This window comes from Camelus ferus, chromosome 7 (genome assembly GCF_009834535.1).
Source record: "Camelus ferus isolate YT-003-E chromosome 7, BCGSAC_Cfer_1.0, whole genome shotgun sequence".
In the NCBI taxonomy this organism is placed as follows: domain Eukaryota; kingdom Metazoa; phylum Chordata; class Mammalia; order Artiodactyla; family Camelidae; genus Camelus; species Camelus ferus.
The window spans coordinates 69529191-69549741 of NC_045702.1; the positions used below are offsets into that span (position 1 = coordinate 69529191).

Consider the following 20551-nt stretch of genomic DNA (forward strand, 5'->3'; position numbering starts at 1 on the left):
AATCATCTTGCCTGCCCTGCCTTTATTATTGTAAACAAACCCTTTAACTTTGCACCCTCCCCTACAGAACAGTTCTCTGTCCGTTGTTCTGAAACCATTCCTGCTTTATGATAACTGAAGGAAAGCCTACAGTTTTCATCAGAAATACTGGAAATCTGAAAGATTTGGTTATAGGTGTAGACTCTTACTTTCTACTTCATAAAAGAAAAACACTTCAATTTAGAAACGATAATAGAAGTATATTCATGTAATTTTTCCAAGTAACTAATATGTTTAATATAGGAGAAGTGTAAAATGTTTTATGGATAGTGACAATATTTTTCACATAAAATCTTAAAATGTGTAAAATTTATTAAGTAAAAATACTATTTTCTTGAAGTGAAACCAACACTAGTAAAAACTGGCTTTTTTTTTTAATATGTTTTTCCAGGATTTTAAACTAGTAACATATTGGGTGATCCCTTTGGTATAAAGCCTTTCTTATCCATTCCCTTAAGAGTACAGTTTATGATATGTACTGTTTTTCTCTACTGATTAAAGCTGACTTAGAAAAAAATTTTGAATGCTCAAATACTAGATTTTTATAGGATAATAACGAGGTATTTTTATAGATAATAACTTGTATTAACCTTTTAGAAATGCATGCCAGCTCTTCTACAGTTTTTTCTAAGAGGCACAAGCAACAGGTTTAGCATGCTGGTTACCAATACCAAAAAAAAGTGAGGTTTGATTTCTAAACTCCTTACTTCTGTTCATAGGGTAGCTGGAAAATACTGTTTCAGCCTATGAAATTATGGTGTTTTATGCAGTATTTGTATCAGATAGCAGATTTTGTGTCTGCTTATATTTTACTGAAAGATTTCTATAAAAGGTACATAATTTTTAGAAAGTTATCCCCATATGCAATAACCAAATAAACACTTGATTTATCATTTAGATTTTTCAAAACATTATGTATAAGAAAGTATATCCAAATCATTTCAAGTTTTAAGAGGTTAGTGGTGTAAATTAGACACGATGGGGTTTGATTTATTTTTTTTTTAAGAGAAATAAGATTTGAAAGCCCAGAGACTTTACCTTGTTAATTTTAACTGACTCATGGCAAATGATATATGCTTCTCAGCCACAGGTGCCTAAGTTTCCTTGCCTCTAAGTACAGCCAGTAATACCTTCCCTATCTCGTAGGGCCATTGTAGGAATCAATTAAACATTGACAGGGACATTTTTGTTTGGGTTTTAATTTAAAAGAGCCTTAAAAATAGAAAGAGTGGTAATATTAATATCAGCAGTGGATGGCAATGGCAGTGATGACTGTAGACAAGTTGTATGTTGAATTATTCATTGTTTTGAGTAATTTTGATGTATCTGTATTTTCTTACATATGAAGAAATCAATGCAGTGTAGTGGAAATCCTGCCCGTGCCCTTCTGCCAGGAGTCAGGACACCAGATTTCTGTGACTGACTAGTCTTAGGACCTTGAATTAATCTCTTAGCCTCTTTAAGCTGTAGTGTCCTCTAATCTAAATATGGAAATGAGTAGATATTCCTAAAGTTGCTTATATTTCATTAATATTATAAAATTTTGTGACTCAACACTGTCGAGTTAGGTGTCATTGCTTGCTGTGTTACAGTAAAAAATATTTTAGTATTCCAGCTGCTTTTATATTCTTAGACTTGAGTGCATGTTTTTCTCATTTGTAGCTGAGGCATTTTCTTTTTTCTGTTAACCTGTGAAAGAAAATTCTAGTATCGGGATGACAACAGTAAAATGAAAAGGGAGGTTTCATAAAACACGAGTAGTTACAGCTTACAAATGAAATGCTCCTGGATTTTTTGATTCATTGTAGACCCAGGAAATGCCATTTTATTGCTTGTTCTTCTCATTCTATTTGAACTACAGATGTGTTATGTGAGAAGAGCTTTACTGAAAAACACTTCTGCTTAGGAGACTAGTCTTTTGTAAGAATTCTGACTGAATCAGTAATTTTCTTTAGCATTCATTTAGGCCTCCTCTATGGGTAGACACCTCCACAACTGTTTTTCTTCCTAGAGCAGCAAGCCAAGTCCAGGTTCTAAAATGAGTATGAAATGTTTCCATTTATACCTCAGAGGACTTGTAGAAGAAGTTAAAGTAAAAATAATTCAGAAAACATTCATCTAGAGTGAAACAAAAACCTGAAACGTTCATTCATTTTTTTTTACTCGTTATTCATTCATTCATTCATTCATTCATTCATCAAACAGTAATACTCATCTACTAGGTACCAGATTTGGTTCTAGAGATGCAAAGAGGAGTGAAACAGTTTTCTCTCTAGGAGTTCACAGTCCAGTACACAAGACACAGATTGCATTTTAGTCATTTTTCTTTTTAACAGAACAATTGTCGTACCAAAGAAATATTCACCAAAAGACCATAGTTAGCTAAGATACCTTGTTATTTTTGTTTGGTATTGAGACTATATCTTCTCTTAATCATTGGTTTTCTACTCCTCACTCCCAGATCTCCATATTTTACATTTATTTTCATAATTATGACAACCAAAACTAAGTTTAAATTTTAGAGTAGTCTTTATAGCTGTATAGGTATTTTCCTACAAGGGAATTCCATAGTATGATGCAACTTAATATGTGTAAGAAGTACATGCAGTTATAATTTCTGATGCAAGTAGATTGCTTTAACATTTGGTGTTTACTGTTACCACACATATTTGGTATTCCCAAAGTTTGTTTTTTGTTTTATACATATGTTGGATTAAGTGAAATAGTATCACAAAAACAATGATTAAGTTTAATACTGTTTTTGAGAGAGTACAACTTAGTTAAGGATACATTTTTTTTTTTTTGGTACTGTGTTTAAATATAGATTTCTTCAATAAAATACCTAAGTAATTACTTACGGGATAGTCACTTTTACATAGTCCCTAAGCATTCCTTTAGGCCTCCCCTTCACGGGAGTGGTAAACTTTATTAGTTGAATATAAAACATTTCTAGAGTGATGTAAAGATTTAAACAGTGGAACCTTTTGAAAATCATCTCTTTTAGGTTGTTTACTATGGCTCTTCTGCCTTCATATGGAAGGGAGCATGTAGAGACCTGTAAAGAAACATTCAAAATTATTTTCCCCAAATGGAATTATGTAGCAGTGTGTTTTAAACAGTTGGCAGAATCAATTAGGGTAATAATTTTAGTTCCATATTTAAGTACAGGCTTCAGAGACATGGTAATATCTAAAGTGTGGTAACTTTTTCCCATAGGAAATTGCCTAAGAATTCTCCTTATTCAGCTTTTATTAGAAAGTCAATTTCTGCATACTTTGCCATTTATAGATTATTTCTTTCTGACCATCTGTTGTTTAGAAGTAACACTTCCTTGTTTCTTTCTACTACACCTTACATCTTGATCTATACTGAGATTTCTATGTCATTAGAGGAAGTTCACAAACTTAATTCATATTAAGTATCAGATGGCCTGAAATGAAAAAGTCCAGTCTATTAGCAGGTAAATTTTGATAAAACAAATTAAGACCTGTTGTCATCATTTCATTTTTCAAATGCTACCAAATAACTCTGTTGCTCTTTTTTCTTTTAATTAAAAAGAAATAAATCTTCAGATCTTTTCCAAAATTCAAAAGTTACATATAAAAAATACTTATAATTTGATTTATTGTGTTGTTCTAATGCAACATGCTCTTATTAGTTGCAACTTTATCAGTAAAGGATAGCTTATTTAAAGATTAATGTGTTTGATATTTGGCCAAAAGTATATATAGGAAACAAGTATTTTAATTATTTAAACCATTGTCATTTAAAATTGATCATGTTTCCAAAACTTTTTAAAAATCTATCTTGCATATTTGTCTATGAGTTAAAAGAAATCTTGCAGATTATTTGTTATATTTTAAGTCAATATCAATAATAAATATTACTATTCTAACAGTGGTAATAGTAAATATCATAGAAAGCATTAGGAGATCATTATGTATTTTCTTCATCTTAGAAAAGTAACAACACTTTTCGGAAGTGAGATCATAACCATCTTGTTGCTATTTGTATACCAGACTATGTCTGAAGATGCTTTAATCATCTTGTTACACTGAGAGGTCTCAGATTAAGAATGCTGTTGGAAAAACAATTGAATAATATAACACTACTCTTGAACAAGAAAAATGAAATTGTTTCTCAAAATTTCTAATTAATTAAAGTAGGAATCTTTATTCTATAAAGTTTAATAAAGGATAATATTTGATGGATATTACCTTTTCTGACAGAATAGGGTAAAATTGAATAGATTATCAATTTTATCGGAGTCCCAGGAAAGGCGTCCTATAACCTTTACTAGGTCCCCTGATGTCTTGTTGTGTGCCTTATGTAGCTAATGTAAATTCTAGTTTTAAATAAAAAACAAAACAAAATACAGTTGCAGCAAACTCATTTTAAAATTAATATTCTCACTTCTTAGTATGCTAGGATTTGGGAGACACATTCTTTGCCTGTAACTTTGATACATCCTGTGAGCATGAATGTACTGGAACGTGGCATTGCGTGATTTGTTAATATATTTAAGTAGGCTTTGAGTATGACCAGACTCTATTAAGTGTAAGTGTAAATTATTTTTATTATGGATACTTTCTAATTAGAGAGCTTAAGTTTTCATCACCCATAGTAGCAAGTATTGTGTTTTCTTCTTTTCTTCACCTCCCTGTTGAAAACCTGTACCCATGTAAAGAAAGTAACCAAGATAGTGAAAATTTTATGATCACTTACAGGATGCTATAAAAACAGATTCTGGTTATAGTTATACATTCATAATTTTAAGGATAGTAGAAAATAAGAGCTTTTCAATATTATTTCGAGTTGTGATAATTTTCATTATTTTCACTTCTTTTTGTTTCATTCTTCTAGGAAACAAGAGTTGGACAGTAGTCATTCTCCAAAGCAACCAGGAAAACCGCCGGACCCTGGGCGTCCAGTTCAGCCTGGCCTCAGTAAAAGTAGAACTACAGACACTTTGAGGTCAGAGCAGAAATTGCCTGGAAGGAGTCCTTCCACTATTAGCTTGAAAGAATCAAAATCCAGAACTGACTTTAAGGAAGAGCACAAGTCTAGTATGATGCCTGGCTTCCTCTCAGAGGTTAACCCATTAAGTGCTGTCTCCTCTGTTGTAAATAAATTCAATCCTTTTGATTTGATATCAGACTCTGATGCCTCCCAGGAGGAAGCCACCAAGAAACAAAAAATAGCTCAGAAGGAACAAGGAAAACCTGAAGGAATCACAAAGCCTCCATCACAGCAGCAGTCACCCAAGTCAGTTCCTAAGCAGCCAGGACCTGTGAGGGCCCCGCTTCAGCAGGATGGCTCTCCCAAATCTGTATCTTCTCAGCAGCCGGAAAAAATTAAATCGCAACCTCCAGAAACAGGAAAGCCAACTCATGCTCCTCAGACAGACCCGGCAAAATTGCCACTTCAGAGAGATGCAGCCAAGCCTCCGACTAGACAGACAGACGCAGTAAGGGGAGAATCGGTTAAACCCTCACTGCAGAGCCCATCCAAGCCACCTATTCAACAAGTGAGTCCTGGAAAACCTCCAGCCCAGCAGCCTGGACCAGAAAAGCTTTCCACACCACAGCCTGGGCCTGCAAAGCCCTCGGCTCAGCAGCCAGGACCAGCGAAGGCCCTGGTTCAACAGCCAGGGACAGCCAAGTCTCCAGCCCCGCCACCAGGGACCACGAAGCCTGCAGCTCAGCCTGGGCCAAAGACTCCTGCTCAGCAGCCAGGGACAGCCAAGCCCCCAGCCCAGCAGCCAGGGCCACCGAAACCCCCAGCCCAGCAGCCGGGGCCACCCAAACCCCCAGCCCAGCAGCCGGGGCCACCCAAACCCCCAGCCCAGCAGCCGGGGCCACCCAAACCCCCAGCCCAGCAGCCGGGGCCACCCAAACCCCCAGCCCAGCAGCCGGGGCCACCCAAACCCCCAGCTCACCAGCCTGGGCCGCAGTCTCCAGCTCAGCCAGCGGGGCCTGCAAAGACTCCAGCTCAGCAGGTTGGGCCAGGAAAGACTCCAGCTCAGCAGCCAGGCCCAGCAAAGCCCCCTCCTCAACAGCCGGGCCCAGCAAAGCCCCCTCAGCAGCCGGGCCCAGCAAAGCCTTCAGCTCAGCAACCTACAAAACCAGTAAGCCAAACAGGAGCTGGGAAACCTCTGCAGCCACCAACTTTTCCATCTGCAGCACAGACTCCAGTACAAGGCCTCCCAAAAACCATCTGTCCTCTTTGCAATACCACTGAACTTCTGTTGCATGTTCCAGAAAAGGCCAATTTTAACACATGCACTGCATGTCAGACCACTGTTTGTAGCCTCTGTGGTTTTAATCCCAATCCTCATTTAACTGAGGTAAGTACATTTATTCATTGTATTCATACTCTCAGAGTGTATCATCATCTTTTGCAAATGATGCTTAGCTTATTTCTGATGTGGTTGGATGACACTGTTTACCTCTGCTTCTTTTCTTCTTTCCCTCCTTCCTACTTTCCTTTTTTCTTCTCTGCCAAATATACTTTGGAATGTTTCAGCATTTTCTCCAGTAATCATTCTCCAAAGTATCACCACAATTTCTGATAAATTTGGCCATGTAAAGGAAATTGGATTGATTGAAAGATGTCGAGTATTTATTTACTCATTGCATTCTGTGTGTGAGATCCACACTGTTATTTAGAATACCGTGATATTATAGTAACTTTTAAATTCATGCTCCTACCTGTCATGATAACTGTTGATAAAGTATTCTTAAATGGGGGGAGGGTAGAGCTCAGTGACAGAGTGCATGCCTAGCATGCACAAGGTCCTGGGTTCAATCCCCAGTACCTCCATCAAAAAAGTAAATATACCTAATTACCACCCCCTAAAAACAAAAAAACAAACAAAAAAATTCTTAAATGGGATCATATTTGGGCTGGGAAAAAAAATGGAGTGTTTTCAAATTCTAAATACAATTATAATTTAAAATTGAGCACATTTTTTGAAACTGCACATGCCCGTTTCCTACCAGTGTCTTTGCTATACCTTATGAGAGCATGCTTCCCTCATTAATTGAGTCGTTAATAACAGTATAAGTCAGTTGATAAAGTGAAGATGCCAGAAGAGCAGGTTCAACATTGATGGGTGTCTTCTAGGAACGATCACAGTTTGTATCTCCAAGTCTTTGCTTAAGCCTTCCTGACATATCAAGTTGCTAAGGGACCAGTAGTGACACAAATCAGCTCAAGGTGGTTGATTATGATTCAGGATAAAGAAGTGATTCTCAGCAAGTCAGTTAATGTCAACTCAGCACTTAAAGGCCCTGAATAAAAAAGCATTTTAATAGGTGGATATTTGGGCACATTCAAGGGAGAAGGGACAAGAGGTACTAAACAGCAGAAAAACTCATTCTTTGGATTTAAGAAGTAATACAGTGAAGATGGGTTAATTATATGAATAAAATGAAAATAAAAAGGCTTAGTGTCCAACAGAGTGTACTTTTGAAAGAGATGCAGTACCCCTACCCGATGAGAAGACACTGAACCCATTTAGTCCATCTGGAGAACAGCTGTTAGTGGGCTGTGTGTGCGTTATGTCTGCGAACAGCCCAGGAAGGAATGAAGGCAGCAGGCAGTGAAGGATTATGTGACTTAAATATCCCTGTGGGAGGAGACTCGCGTACCCTTGTTATAAATGAAATCTGGGTTCTGATAAAAGCAACAGTGATGATTATTGGTAGCTGTTACGTTAGTTTGGATCCTTAATAAGCCATACTTTAATGATACAATGGCTGTTAATAAGAACATTTAAGTTATGGAGGAAATCAGATTATAAATAGTTTATTTATTTGGAACTTATATATATATTTTGGAATTTAGTTTATAATATATTTATATATTAGCTTATTTATATATTTTAAATTTTGATAAAGATGTGTTTCTGCCCATAGTATACCATCTTGATAGGAATTTGCAGTAATAATGTCTTCACACAGTAGATGATCAACTTATAAAATGTCATTTTTTTTTTTGTGGCAACTTATAAGGCAGAAATATGTAGTTGAATGTTCAAGCTGCTTATATTATTTGAGTACCTACAATATAGATGGCATTCTACTACATGTTTGGTAGGATATAAAGTAAAATATAAAGCTATTCTTAACATGATCAGAATGTACTAAGTTAGAAAATACATGCATAAGGAAATATAATATGTGGTCAGAGGATAAAAGCTGTGAGAGAGATGAGCAGAAATTGTGAACTTCAGAGTGAGAAGTGCCATTTCCAGTGGGTGAGGTTAAGGAAAGCTTCATGGAGAAGGTGGCATCTGTGCTAGATATGTAAGGATGGACATTATTTCAGCTGACGAAGGACATGAAAGGCAGTAATGATTTGATCTAAGACGTAGAGCCAGAATAATGCAGGGTGTGTTCAGGGAATCAGGGATGAATCTAGGTTGGCTGAAGTGTTGGGAAAGAAATGGGCAATGAGATTGTAAAGAAGGTGAAGTCAGATTTTGGCCTTCCACATTTAGTTGGTTGCAGTGAGCATTCTGCTTTAAGAAACTTACCTTGATTAATGTAGTCATGCGTTCAATCCTTCATTCATTTTACAAATGTGTGTCAGATGCCTAGTTGTGAAATACCAACAAGTACTTTGATAGAGTCAGGTATTTAGGTTAGATGTGGAGTCTTCCATCAACCAGAAAATTAGGGAAATAAACATTGTAGATAAGTTAGAAAACAAATGCGTGGTTACCCAGGGAAAAGGAGGTAGGAAGGAATAAATTGGGAGTTCAAGATTTGCAGGTACTAACTACTATACGTAGAATAGATAAACAACAAACTTCTACTTTATAGAACAGGGAGCTATATTCAATATCTTGTTGTAACATATAATGCAAAAGACTATGAAAAGGAATATATGTGTACATATATATGACTGAAACACTGTGCTGTACACCAGAAATTGATGCAACATTGTAAACTAACTATACTTCAATTTTAAAAAGTTGTAGATAAGAAAGGGAAAAATAACTTTCTATAAGGCCTTACAGTTCTCATAATCCTTTCCTATTTGTTTTATCAAAATTAAATTTCCAAATAATTCTATGGGCATATAGTGTTTCCTCTGTTACACTGATGAGAAGACTGGCTTTTGGGTGGTTACTATGGTTCGTTTACTTCTTAGGATCATCCTGATGGTAAATAACCAAGCAGAACCCAAGCTAAATCTTCTGATTCCAAATCATTTACTCATGACAAGAAGAGATAAAATGCTATGAGGTCAAAGGAAGAAACCGTCACTGTCTGTGGGGATATCACAAATTATCTTCATGGAAACAGAAGTATTTGAGCTGGGAATGTGAAGAATAGTTAAGAACTTGGACACACATGACAGGAGTTGGGAATATGGGAGCAAGTAGAGGGTCTCACTGGCTAAAAAAAGAAAGCATCCGCATTATTGGTGAGATGAGCTTGGGCAAGTCATTGACATCTTCCATAATGATGATGCCTTTTGAATAATGGAGGTGATAACATGCTTTCTGCCAAACACATGGGGTTGTTAGGAGGATTAACTGAACATTTGTATGAGAGGTATTTTTAAATATATGAAGTGCTTCTGAAGTTGGAATATAATGCACCGTGAATAATCTAAATATTTTAAACAGAGTTGATTTTTAAAGTTTACTCTCAGATTGTTTTCTGCAATCTGAGATACAGCCGCATAAATTGTTGGGTTCTGAGGTAACAGTCAAAAGTCGCTTGATCTACAGTATTAATAGCAACATTTCATTTTCAGTTTCATTTTTGCCCCTTTGCCCCATAAATTAATATATAATCCTAATTTTTATTCTAAACTCTAGAAAGGTATCTTCCCTAATTGTGTCCACCAAGTGGCTGGTTACTGAAACTCTTGAATTATCAAGAGGTCAGAGTTGAAAAGTTAGAGCTCGGATAGAGGCTGAGAGCTTTGTTTCAAGAGATAATAAAGGTGAAATTTTGGGGACGATCACCACTTCTAGACTGTTAGGCATATCTGTGAGAAAGTAAGCTTCTCTTCATCTTCCGAAGAGGATGTAGCACTATGAATCACATTGTCCTCAGATACTCTGAGCAAATGGGTCCTCCACACAAGATGGAGACTGAGGCTGGACACTGTGTAGTGCTTTAATTTACATGAATTTATTACTTTCAAGTTTGCACTTATAAAGTAATTCTCTGTGTTATTACTTTTATAATCTATTAGGTAAAATAAAATCTTGGTCTCTTGTATCACTCCTTGAAAAGACCAGGAGAATTTCTGATACTTTTTGTTGCAAACACAGAATTATGACTATATTTGCTTATGCACATCCTGGCTCTTAAATGACTACCAGGTCTGAGGGGGAAGGACTAGAGATGTATCGACGCTCAGACACAAGCTTTAGGAAAGGGGGCTTTTACTTCCCTAAATAAATATGCCAGCTCTGCCTCACCCCTGCCCACCTGACACACATACACACATCCATACACATACACACCAACACACACATACCTTAAATGACCCAAATATCTGTGTGAAGAGGATGGCATTTAAATTAACTGTCTTCTCTGGTGGCTCTCAAGATGTGTGCTGTTCCAAATAAAGCTTAAGGATCCGCTGGCTCCAAGCCTAGACTTTTGATGCCAAGAAGAGTTGATAGCTTTGTCTCTTCTTGCTGGTTCATTAATGGAATTATTCACAGCAATACAGGTTCACTCTTTGGGTTTGCTTTCTGACACAGACACTGAACATTTGCTTTGTAATTAGTAACAAAAGTGTTTCTTGTTTTTGTTGATTTTCTTTATCTATTTTGAAGTGTAGCTTGGGGCAAGTTAGATTTAGGGAGAGATTTAAAGACTTCTTCGTAATGTCTGAGAATTCTCCTGGCTCTTAGGAAATTTTGTAATATATGAAATCACTTGTCACTTATTCGAATGTTGATAGTGAACTACACGTTAGTGATGAAAGTGGATTTAGGTGTTTTTTTTTTAAGTCAAATTATGTTTGATCATGGTCCATATAGTAGTCAGTCTCCTGGCTGAAACTAGATATTTTATTTAACAAGAACATGGCCATCTCTCATGAGCTAAGAAACCCCCAAAAAAACAAATGCGTAGACTTCTGTATAAACTCTCTCCACTTATTAAAAAACAAAAAACAAAACAAAACAAAAACTGACGGAAATTTTCCAGGTTGGCAGAGTGACTTAACTGGCCACTTCTTAAGATGGATCGGGCTTCTGCTTCTAGTAAGAAACTTATGGTGGAAAATCTGTTAAGCAAGTAGTAGAGCTATGCCGAGTGTCAGGAGGCTGGGACCTGTCGGGAAGGAAAGCCAGTCAGACATTCCTGATGGTGGAGCAGCAGAAGGAACTTCTAGAAGAGGGGTTTTGCTCTTTTTAGTTACTTGCTGTTTTAGCACAGAGGTGTTTTGTCACTCTGACTTGTAAGCAAAGACAACAACACAGTTCCTCTTAAAGAGACGGACTGAGCACACGTGTGTTCATCTCCTCTGTAGAGGTCCCATGTTAAAAAGATCGAAAGTATAGTAGTTCTGTGTACCTCAGTATAAGAAATGAATAAATGAAAACAATAATAAAATAAAAAGTACTCATGAAAAGAGAAAGTGTAATAGGAAGTTCCAGAAAATGGGAAAGACCACCAGTAACATCAATTGGCAGGTCGAAGTATCCCTAGAAGATAGAAAGTAAGTGGAAGGAAGTGACGGGAAAAGGGCTGCAGAGGCCACCGTCAGGTGGCTGCCGGAGGGAGATCCGTGAAGCTCTAAGCTTGGCATCAACAAATAAGAAAGTAATAGTGGGTTGTGTGTAGTCACCACGTAATACAGCAGAGGACTGCAGGAGGAACACTAGGACAAGTGGCCTCTTGCCTCATCTCCAGTGGAAGACGGTAGGTAGCGTAGGGAGAGGCTTTGCTTTTCTTCCCCTCAGGCAGAAGCCAGAGAATTTTCCAAATGAACACATAAACTGCCTGAGGAAAGGCCCTCTGGAGAAAGCAAGGGCCTTGGAAAGATTAAGAGGAGGTAATGCTCCTCTCCTGCAACAGAGTGATAGAGGGGAGAACATGCACAAATAAAATGTACTCAGCAAGGAGTCAGAGGCACTAAATCTGTTACCTTCTCAAGCTGCCCTTACTTTGGACACTGGCCCTCTGCCATGACGTCTCCTCTCATTCGAAGGAGAGCACTAATGGGGAAGCAGAACCATCCACAAATACAGAAAAACCTCTGTTGGTTACTGATCCTAAGTAATGGAGACATTCGCTGTAAATGAGTCGTTTGAAGAGACTAGCTTGACGTTTTAGCAGTAACACCACATGAAGGACATAGATGAACTAGTGAAAAACAAAACACCTCACCTCATGAGAAAGAGTTTACTCGGGAAATACAAAGAACTTGTAAAAATTTATATTATTCCTGAGAAATACTTAAGAGGGTCATTCAAATTTCATTCAGATTTCAGTGGGCAGATTGAGGGAAAAAGTGGGCCCAGTTGATGTTCTGGGAAAGAAAAACCTAGAATTTTCCCAGCTTGTGTAGCAAGTTAAGTTACTCACTTAACTGAATACCTATGTTTCAGGCACTGTTCTAGACTGTCCTAGATATGAGTGAACAAAATAGACAACATTTATTTTCTCAAGGAATGCGCATTCTAGTAAGAGTGGCAAATAAAAACATAGTATGACAGATGGTGCTGAATGTTAGGGAGAAAAATGAAGTAGGTGTAGGTGAAGGTTACAGTGTGGGCCAGGAGAGGGATGGTGATGTACTTTGTTCCCTCACTCCCTTTCACTGGGGATTAGAGTCTGGGAGTTGATGGATGACTTAGGAATCTGGAATTCTTAGTGGTGACTAAAGTCTAATTTGTGTGCACAGTGATAACTGAAGTTGTGGTTTCAGAGGGTGGGGGATAAGAAAGGAAAAGGTGAGAATGTACCCAGGAATGTGTAGAATTCTGAGATTCCCCTCTTTACTCCTTCCTGTGATGATGTGGAGGAAGATGTGATGATGATGTGACCATTTTATCTTCCCTGTAGGGAGCTCATTTTAGACTCTTCCCCATGGACCTGTAGACGTTTCTGGGGAAGTGGCTTTCTGAAACTGAGCTCCCTTGGGACTCTGGGAGCTCTGGGGCTCTAAGAGAAATATTAAAAATCATGGAAATTATATAGGTCTAATAGGGGCTCCAGAAAGAAATAACCAAGACTAAGGAGACCAGCTCTAGAACTTTCCTCTGAGCCAAAGAAAGATGGAAGTCGTCAGATTATACAGACCCACCAGTGGCCGAGTAAGAATAATAAAATGTCTGATAGATACACCCTGGTGAGATAATCAGGTTTCCAAGGATAAGGAGAAAACTTGAAAGACTTTCACATAGAAAAACATTTCTGTCTACAAAAAGATGAGAAATCGGGCAGCTATAATACTCAATAGCAATACAAAAGGTAGCAGATAGGGAGCAATTTCTTTAAATTTCTAGAGACGGTGAAAATACGAATTCTGCATCTAGGCAAAAGACCAAGAGAGAGTGTGAAGGCAGCTTAAGAATTTTTCACACATGAAAGAGTTAATAAAAGTCATTGCCACTCTATACACACATGTATATGTGTGTAAATGTATATGTAGGTGTGTGTAAATATATCAGTAGGCCTTCCTCTATTAAAATGGAAAATAAAAAGAATGAGATGAACTAGCTGACTATACCCAAGAAATGAAGAAGACTAGAAAGACATTAAGTCATTTTTTCCAAAATTTGATTGCATAATCGTGTGGAATAGGAGATGACATTAGATATACATAAATCAAACTCAGAAAGTTACACATTATTTAACTCTGTGTTAACATACATAATTAATACATTACATGTAATTTCTTGGATTTTGCTTAAGACACTCCTAAGATAGGTGATAATGTAAGGTTGTCTTTTGAAAAAGTGTAGCTTTTATGAAAGGAGCAAATATATAATATCTTAAATTTATAGATTGAAACTTATTATTTGCTGTTAAAATAACAACCATGAAAAAAAGTCAAAGCAGAAGTTAACATTGATTCTGGAGAGTAATACTTAGTGGCCGAGAGAGAGACTTTTACTTTTTAATGTTTTACCTTTCTGTACTATGTTTTTAACCTTGTAAATTCATCTTACCGTTATAATTAATACTTGAGTAACTTAAAAAATTCTCATTCATCAAATGATTGGTTACACAATTCTATGATGTGAAGGAATAGATAAATTAGTTTCTTGATTTTCACATCTTTAGCCTTGGCATTCTACTTGGTGAAATGCCAAGAATTTTTGGTTCCAAATAACGATGATGATTTGAAATGCCTTATGCCTGTGGTGCCAAATTAGGTCACTTTTTAAATTTGTTTTTTGCTTGTCACAGCAGTGTGTACTTTAACTGGCACCATTTTTATATAAACCCAATAAAGAGGAAAAAAGTCTATTGATTCTAAATATTAGGTTTTTTAGACGATAAAGAATGTTATTTCTTTTTTTGCTGTTTTTTTCTAGTAATCTATATGTTATCCTTCATAAACAGGATTTAAAACAAAAATACCTTGATGATAACAAATTTTTTTTCTTTATTTAAAATAATTTTCTCATGAATTTAGAGGAATAGAAATAATCACTTAAAAATCCATATTACTTAAATATATTCACAAATAAATGCCGTATTTATTGAGCTTTTCTTTTCTAAGAGGTCCGTTCCGCGGCACTTTCCTCATGACTTGGATGCTCCCCCTGTGAAATAAATATGTGTTCCTCATGCGCTGCCCGTAAGTTTAATCATTAGAACCAAAATGTTTTTTAACTTTCAGCTTTTAAATGGCTAGCTGCTTCAGGTGTCTTTCTGCATATCCGTCTTTTATGACATCTAAGCCTCTTGCTACATGTTATTGCAACTAGTGTGATGATCTGAATAGCTTCGTAAAAACAGATGTTCTGCTGTGAAAGCAGACAGCTGCAACTAACCAAATCACTTATTGGATCAGTAAAATTAATACAGTGGTGGGTTAACTTATTCATTGTTCACATCCTGTGGGAAATCACACATAGTTAACACTCTCCCTGTTCTGTCTTTATTAGCTTAGATAAAATGGGGCTCTTACTTAAGAACATTTCAAAAGTACTAATTGAAGAGGAAGATGTCAATAATCTATTAGAAGCTTATAATTATTTTCCTTAAGGTAATGCCAATATCAAAAACATCAATAAGGCATCAAAAGATCTGGGCAGGCGTCCTAGCTCTGCCCTTCACATGTGTAGTCTTGCTGATAGTCCTGTGAATTCACTTAAAAGTAGTTCTAATTACCTTTCACCAGGAAGCAACAACTGCACTATAAACCATGCTTCTTGCCTTTTTCTTAGTTTACTCTTACGGTGATGCGGTCAGGTCGTTTTAATTTTTCTGCCTATTTAGTTTCCTTATTTATGATATGAGAGTTGTCATAAAGTAAAAAATCACATATGTTAATATAAGTAGAAGTGCTTTGAAATTGAAACAAATAAATATTTACTATTAATCTTTTAAAAAATTCCAATAAGCAAGTAGGGATAGCGCCTTCATTATTAACTCCGTTTGTCTGTTGCTGAGAAACTGAGATTAACAATTTAAGTGACTTGCAGGGTGACAGAATTACTTAGTAGTGTATCTCATACAAGAAGCTAGATCTGCTGACCCAAAATTTAGCATCTTTTTTTTTTTGATAGATCACATTATTTTTAAATAGATCATTTCCTGAATTTCTAGTTTACAGGAAGAGTGTGTATGTGTGTTTGAGAGAATGAGAGTTTTACATATTTTTAAGTGAAAAAGGAATTAACCTTCTTGGCCAGAGTTCATTTGTGAAAGTTAGTGTAAATAATTTGAAGTCCAAGAGCACTGATTTGATACCTTCATACCCAGTCTTGCTAAAACCAGAGCCTTATATTACTACTGAGTTCTTTTTTGTTCTTTGGAAAATGTGAGCTCCTGCTCTGAGCCAGTCACTCTGTTAGACTTTGAAAACACAGATGATGAAGTTGATAACTTTGCTCATTGTTAGTAATAGAACTCAGAGTTTAGAAGAGTCAGTAATTTAGCAAATGAAGATGGAATCTTGTTTGTAAAAATAGAAAATACTAAAGATTGTACAAGTGAAATCTGATCTCACCTGAATATAAAACAGTAAACCACCTTTCTTGTCTTTTTTTTCTCTCTAATCAAAAACGAGATTTTAAAATCAATTGTAAAACAATTGCTAGAAATATGACATTTCTATCATTTGTTCAGGAAAGTCAGACTTTTCAGTGGAATTTATAAAATATCTCTTAGGATTGGATTTCTACTTATGTAAAGCAATTAAAAAGGCATTGGCAGGCTTCATCATGGGAACATGTAACTAAAAATTCTATAATTGCATTTGTTGGGAAAAGTTTTAATATGTAGATCTATGTGTTTTTTTTTTTTTTTACCTTGAGAGAGGGATTAAAAAATAGAAGGAAATAAATGGTAATGAAAAATGTGGCTAGGCTCTGAAAATAATGTAAAGCTAATTGAGGATAATTTTAAAGTCAGGTTTTCTTTAAACACACTCTTGAAAATGTACGTACGTACAACTATATAAAATTTGAATAAATTATAGATGATGAGGGGCTCTCATTCACAGAGAGCTGAAAGAAGCTAAAATCCCTTGTGAAATTTGTATTTTTATATAAGCTTTAATATATTTTAAATATTTCATATATGTATTTTTAGAAGTATTTCTTTCCAAGTTAACATACAAGTGATTTTAATTCTAGTTAACATCTGATTGAATTATAGATATGTAACTTTCAGCATACATAATATGTTCATAAAGTTTGTGAGACCTTTGATTCTTTTCACTAATGTAATTTTTAAATTTTTAAATGAAGTAATAAGAGGACAGTCAATAAGCTATTTAAATAATTGCACAAACATTGCCTAATTGGAGTTATTGGATTGCAGGCTACAAAACTGTGTAAGAGCTCAAGGTGTGTTAATCATTTGAGGTGTAGAAGTTTGAATTTTTTTGAGAAGCATATGAGAGGCAGTCAGAAGTGTTAATGTATAATACATGTAAGTTTAGTTTATTGATTTGGGGTCCTCTTCTCTTGTTTAACTGTGATGGAGTACAAATACATTTTCATGTCCATGTAATTATTTTGTAAATTGTATTTTGATGAAAGTGTTGGTTTTCTTGTTTTGGAGTGGAATTTGATCCTATTTTGTGAAGACTGACACATGTTAATGCTAGCCTTTGGTGAACATTATGATGCTTTATGAAGAAAAAAGTACATGTTTAGATTAGTTGCAAGGTTTGTTAATGATTGCTGAATTATACAGCAGAACTTGTAATCCACACAGTTTCAGAGAAGTATCTATTCAGATTCTGGATGGATTACCTTAAATAAGACTGTTTCACCAAGTTGCTGAGCATGTCATCACAGTCCTGAGAAGTGATAGTGTCTAGTTTTTAACCAAAATAAATTGTGCATTAATATGCACAGCTGAAGATGTCAACTGCAGTGAGCCATCTGCAGCCAAGCTGCTGTCAGCGAGTAGCTGCCTCTGTGGAGGAGGTCACGTGGTTTGGACATTCCTTGAATAGCAGAAAGCACAGTCTTATCAAACTTTAGCTTGGGTTTCTGTTTATGGTATTACACATTGTTATCCAATATGTATTATTTAATTATACTTTCTATGGCATTTGAAATAATATGAATAATATGATACAGATAATACATTCAGTATTTGAAGAAATTTGATGAGAAATGGGAAAAAATTTCGAATAATTCATCATTAAATAATATCTAAAGTTTACTTGGTATCTAATACAGAGGTAAGAGTAATAGGAAGTGTTTGCTCTTTTTATGAGTGTGTATGAGGAGAGAAGAGAGGAAATAACTGGAAAAAATTTGAAGCCCTATCTATTTGAGTTTAAGTGCTGTGGTTCAAACTATAGGAGTAATGGTTGCAAAGGGACGGACTTTAATTGATAATGGAATGCTAAGTGGTGAAGGAGGAAGGTCGTTGTGGACCATATAAGATAGGTAGTATTTAGGTAAGTGGAAGAGGAATACAAATTGGATTTCGAATCATGACTCGGGTAAGAGAAAATGTGAATACTGCCTCCATGGAGTAAATGGTACATTTAGATGTAATGGTTTGCAGAAAAGTTTAGTTGTGATGCATCAAGAAGTAAGAACCCTATAGATTTTATCATACAAGGATAGGATGAATGTATGATTGAAGAAAATGTATTTAGCTAATGTGAATGGTATGAACCCCAGCGAATGTAAATCTCTAACATGGTGTTTGTTCTTTAGATGTTCCATTATTCCTAGTACTGTGCTATGTTGTTGAACAGAGATTCCATTATACAACTTCTGTAGATTTTGTGTTTAAAATTTTCACTTTGGAGCACACTGAAGGTTGGATGTTAGTCATTATCCTTCTGGAGGCTTCCATTCTCTTTTGAAGCTAAATCGATTAATAACAGTTCAAGCAGGAATATGCTTTTATTTTGGACCCCAAAATTTGCCACCTCGCCTTATTGCTTATGTATTGATTATCTTGACTTATTATTAAAGACATACTCTTTTTATTGAAGTAGAGTCAGTTTACAGTGTTGTGTCAATTTCTGGTGTACAGCATAAAGTTTCAGTCTACATATACACATATATTTGTTTTCATATTCTTTTTCATTCTAGGTTACTACAAGATATTGAATATATTTCCCTGTGCTATACAGTAGAAATTTGTTATCTATTTTAGATATAGTAATTAGTACCTGTAAATCTCAGGTCTCCCAATTTATTCCTTCCCACCCCCTTTTCCCCTTGGTAAGCATAACCTTGTTTTCTTTGTGTGTGAGTCTGTTTCTGTTTTGTAAATAAATTCATTTGTGTCTTTTTTTTTTTTAAGATTCCACATATAAGTGATATCATATAGTATTATTCTTTCTCTTTCTGGCTTACTTCAGTTAGAATGATGATTCCCCAGGTCCATACATGTTGCAGCAAATGACATTATTTTATTCTTTTTATGTACTATTCCATTGCATATATATACCACAATTTCTTTATCCAGTAAAGAAGTACTCTTAAATGTCAGAATCTAATTTTTCAGTGATCAATGATTCTAATACTCTTTTAGAAAGCGGTGCCAATAATTGAAACTTTATGTGAAATTCACAATGAAATTTTCAAGTGCTACCCCTTGAAACATTTAATAAGACATTTATGATTATCCAGCAAAAGCCTTAGCCTATGAAGTTCTATTACTAGACCTTCATTATTTCACGTGAGTCAGCTCAGATGAATAACAAAGGCTCAACAGAAGGGAACCCTGGGGATTGGATTAAACAGGGAGGTGTGTTAGTAATTATATGCAGGTCTACATTAGAATACACAGGGACCTCAGAATGAGCAGAAATGCTGGCTGACTACTCTCTTACCCCCATTTGTGTAGCATATTAAGTCAGAAGACTGACGAGCAGTCAGTTTATGCCTTTCTTTTGTTCCTTTCCATAGAGCTGATTGAATTAGAGTAGCTCATTTAAACAACTGTCTCCAGATTCTGAATTTCATTTATGTACTTTCTGTAAGTAAAGCTATAGGTAGAGAAAGCAAAGGATGACTTTTTCCCTTATTATATAAAATCTAGAGTGTAGGAATAGTTAAGGCATGATATATTTATGTAACACAGAATCTTTGGTTTTATTGCTTGTGTAGTGAAAGTCAGGGTCCTTCCAGGACCGGATGATAAAGTTGCAGGCTCCCCTGGTATTGTTTCTTGTATTTCTCCCATTGTTAATCAGATGGATGTGGATGATTAGAAAACACCAGTGTTCACGTTACAGAGAGACTTAAAATCTTAGGGGATGCACACTAGTTGTGTCAGGAGACGTGGGGAGTTTATGAAACATTGGTGGAAGTCTTCTCAGAATTAGACTTGGCTTTGGCTATCATCTGACTTCTAGAGCATAGGAAAGAAGTGATAAAGACTAAGCTCTTCTGAGATCCTCATTCATAGCTGTAGTGAATGAAGACCCCATCATGCAGAACCAGGGGAGCCAGCTGTAGTAGAGACATGGGTACCAAATGGAAGTGGCAGCAGCCGTCTGAGGCAGTGATGATAGTCAGCTCAGGCTCATCTCTGCTCAGGGTTAGAGAGAAACATTTGATTGTAGAAGTGAAACAAGACAGTGATTGTCTCCAAGCAGTGAAAATATGTATGGCTAGCAGGTGTGGTAATTATGGGGCTCCTTCATTTTGAATCAAAATGGGGATAGATGGTCCCTGGCCAGAGGTATAGAGTAAGGAGAATTGTGTACAACCAGAAAATCAAGGCAGAAACCTGTCATACTGGCTTGGTAAACAGTGGGGATTCACAGAATAAACACAGAAATGCTGTAGCTTGAAGAGCATAAACATTTTAATTAATTACTTCAAACCAGCTCAAAAAATATTTGTGAACATCTAAATGATTAA

General features: G+C 36.0%; 1 protein-coding gene across 1 annotated transcript in view; it reads left to right on the top strand.

The window, feature by feature from the left end:
- The window catches only part of PCLO (piccolo presynaptic cytomatrix protein), a 310882-nt gene that overhangs the window by 1455 nt on the left and 288876 nt on the right, over positions 1-20551 (top strand). The window contains 1 exon segment of the mRNA XM_032484107.1: positions 4903-6385. Coding sequence (XP_032339998.1) covers positions 4903-6385 — 1483 coding nt within the window.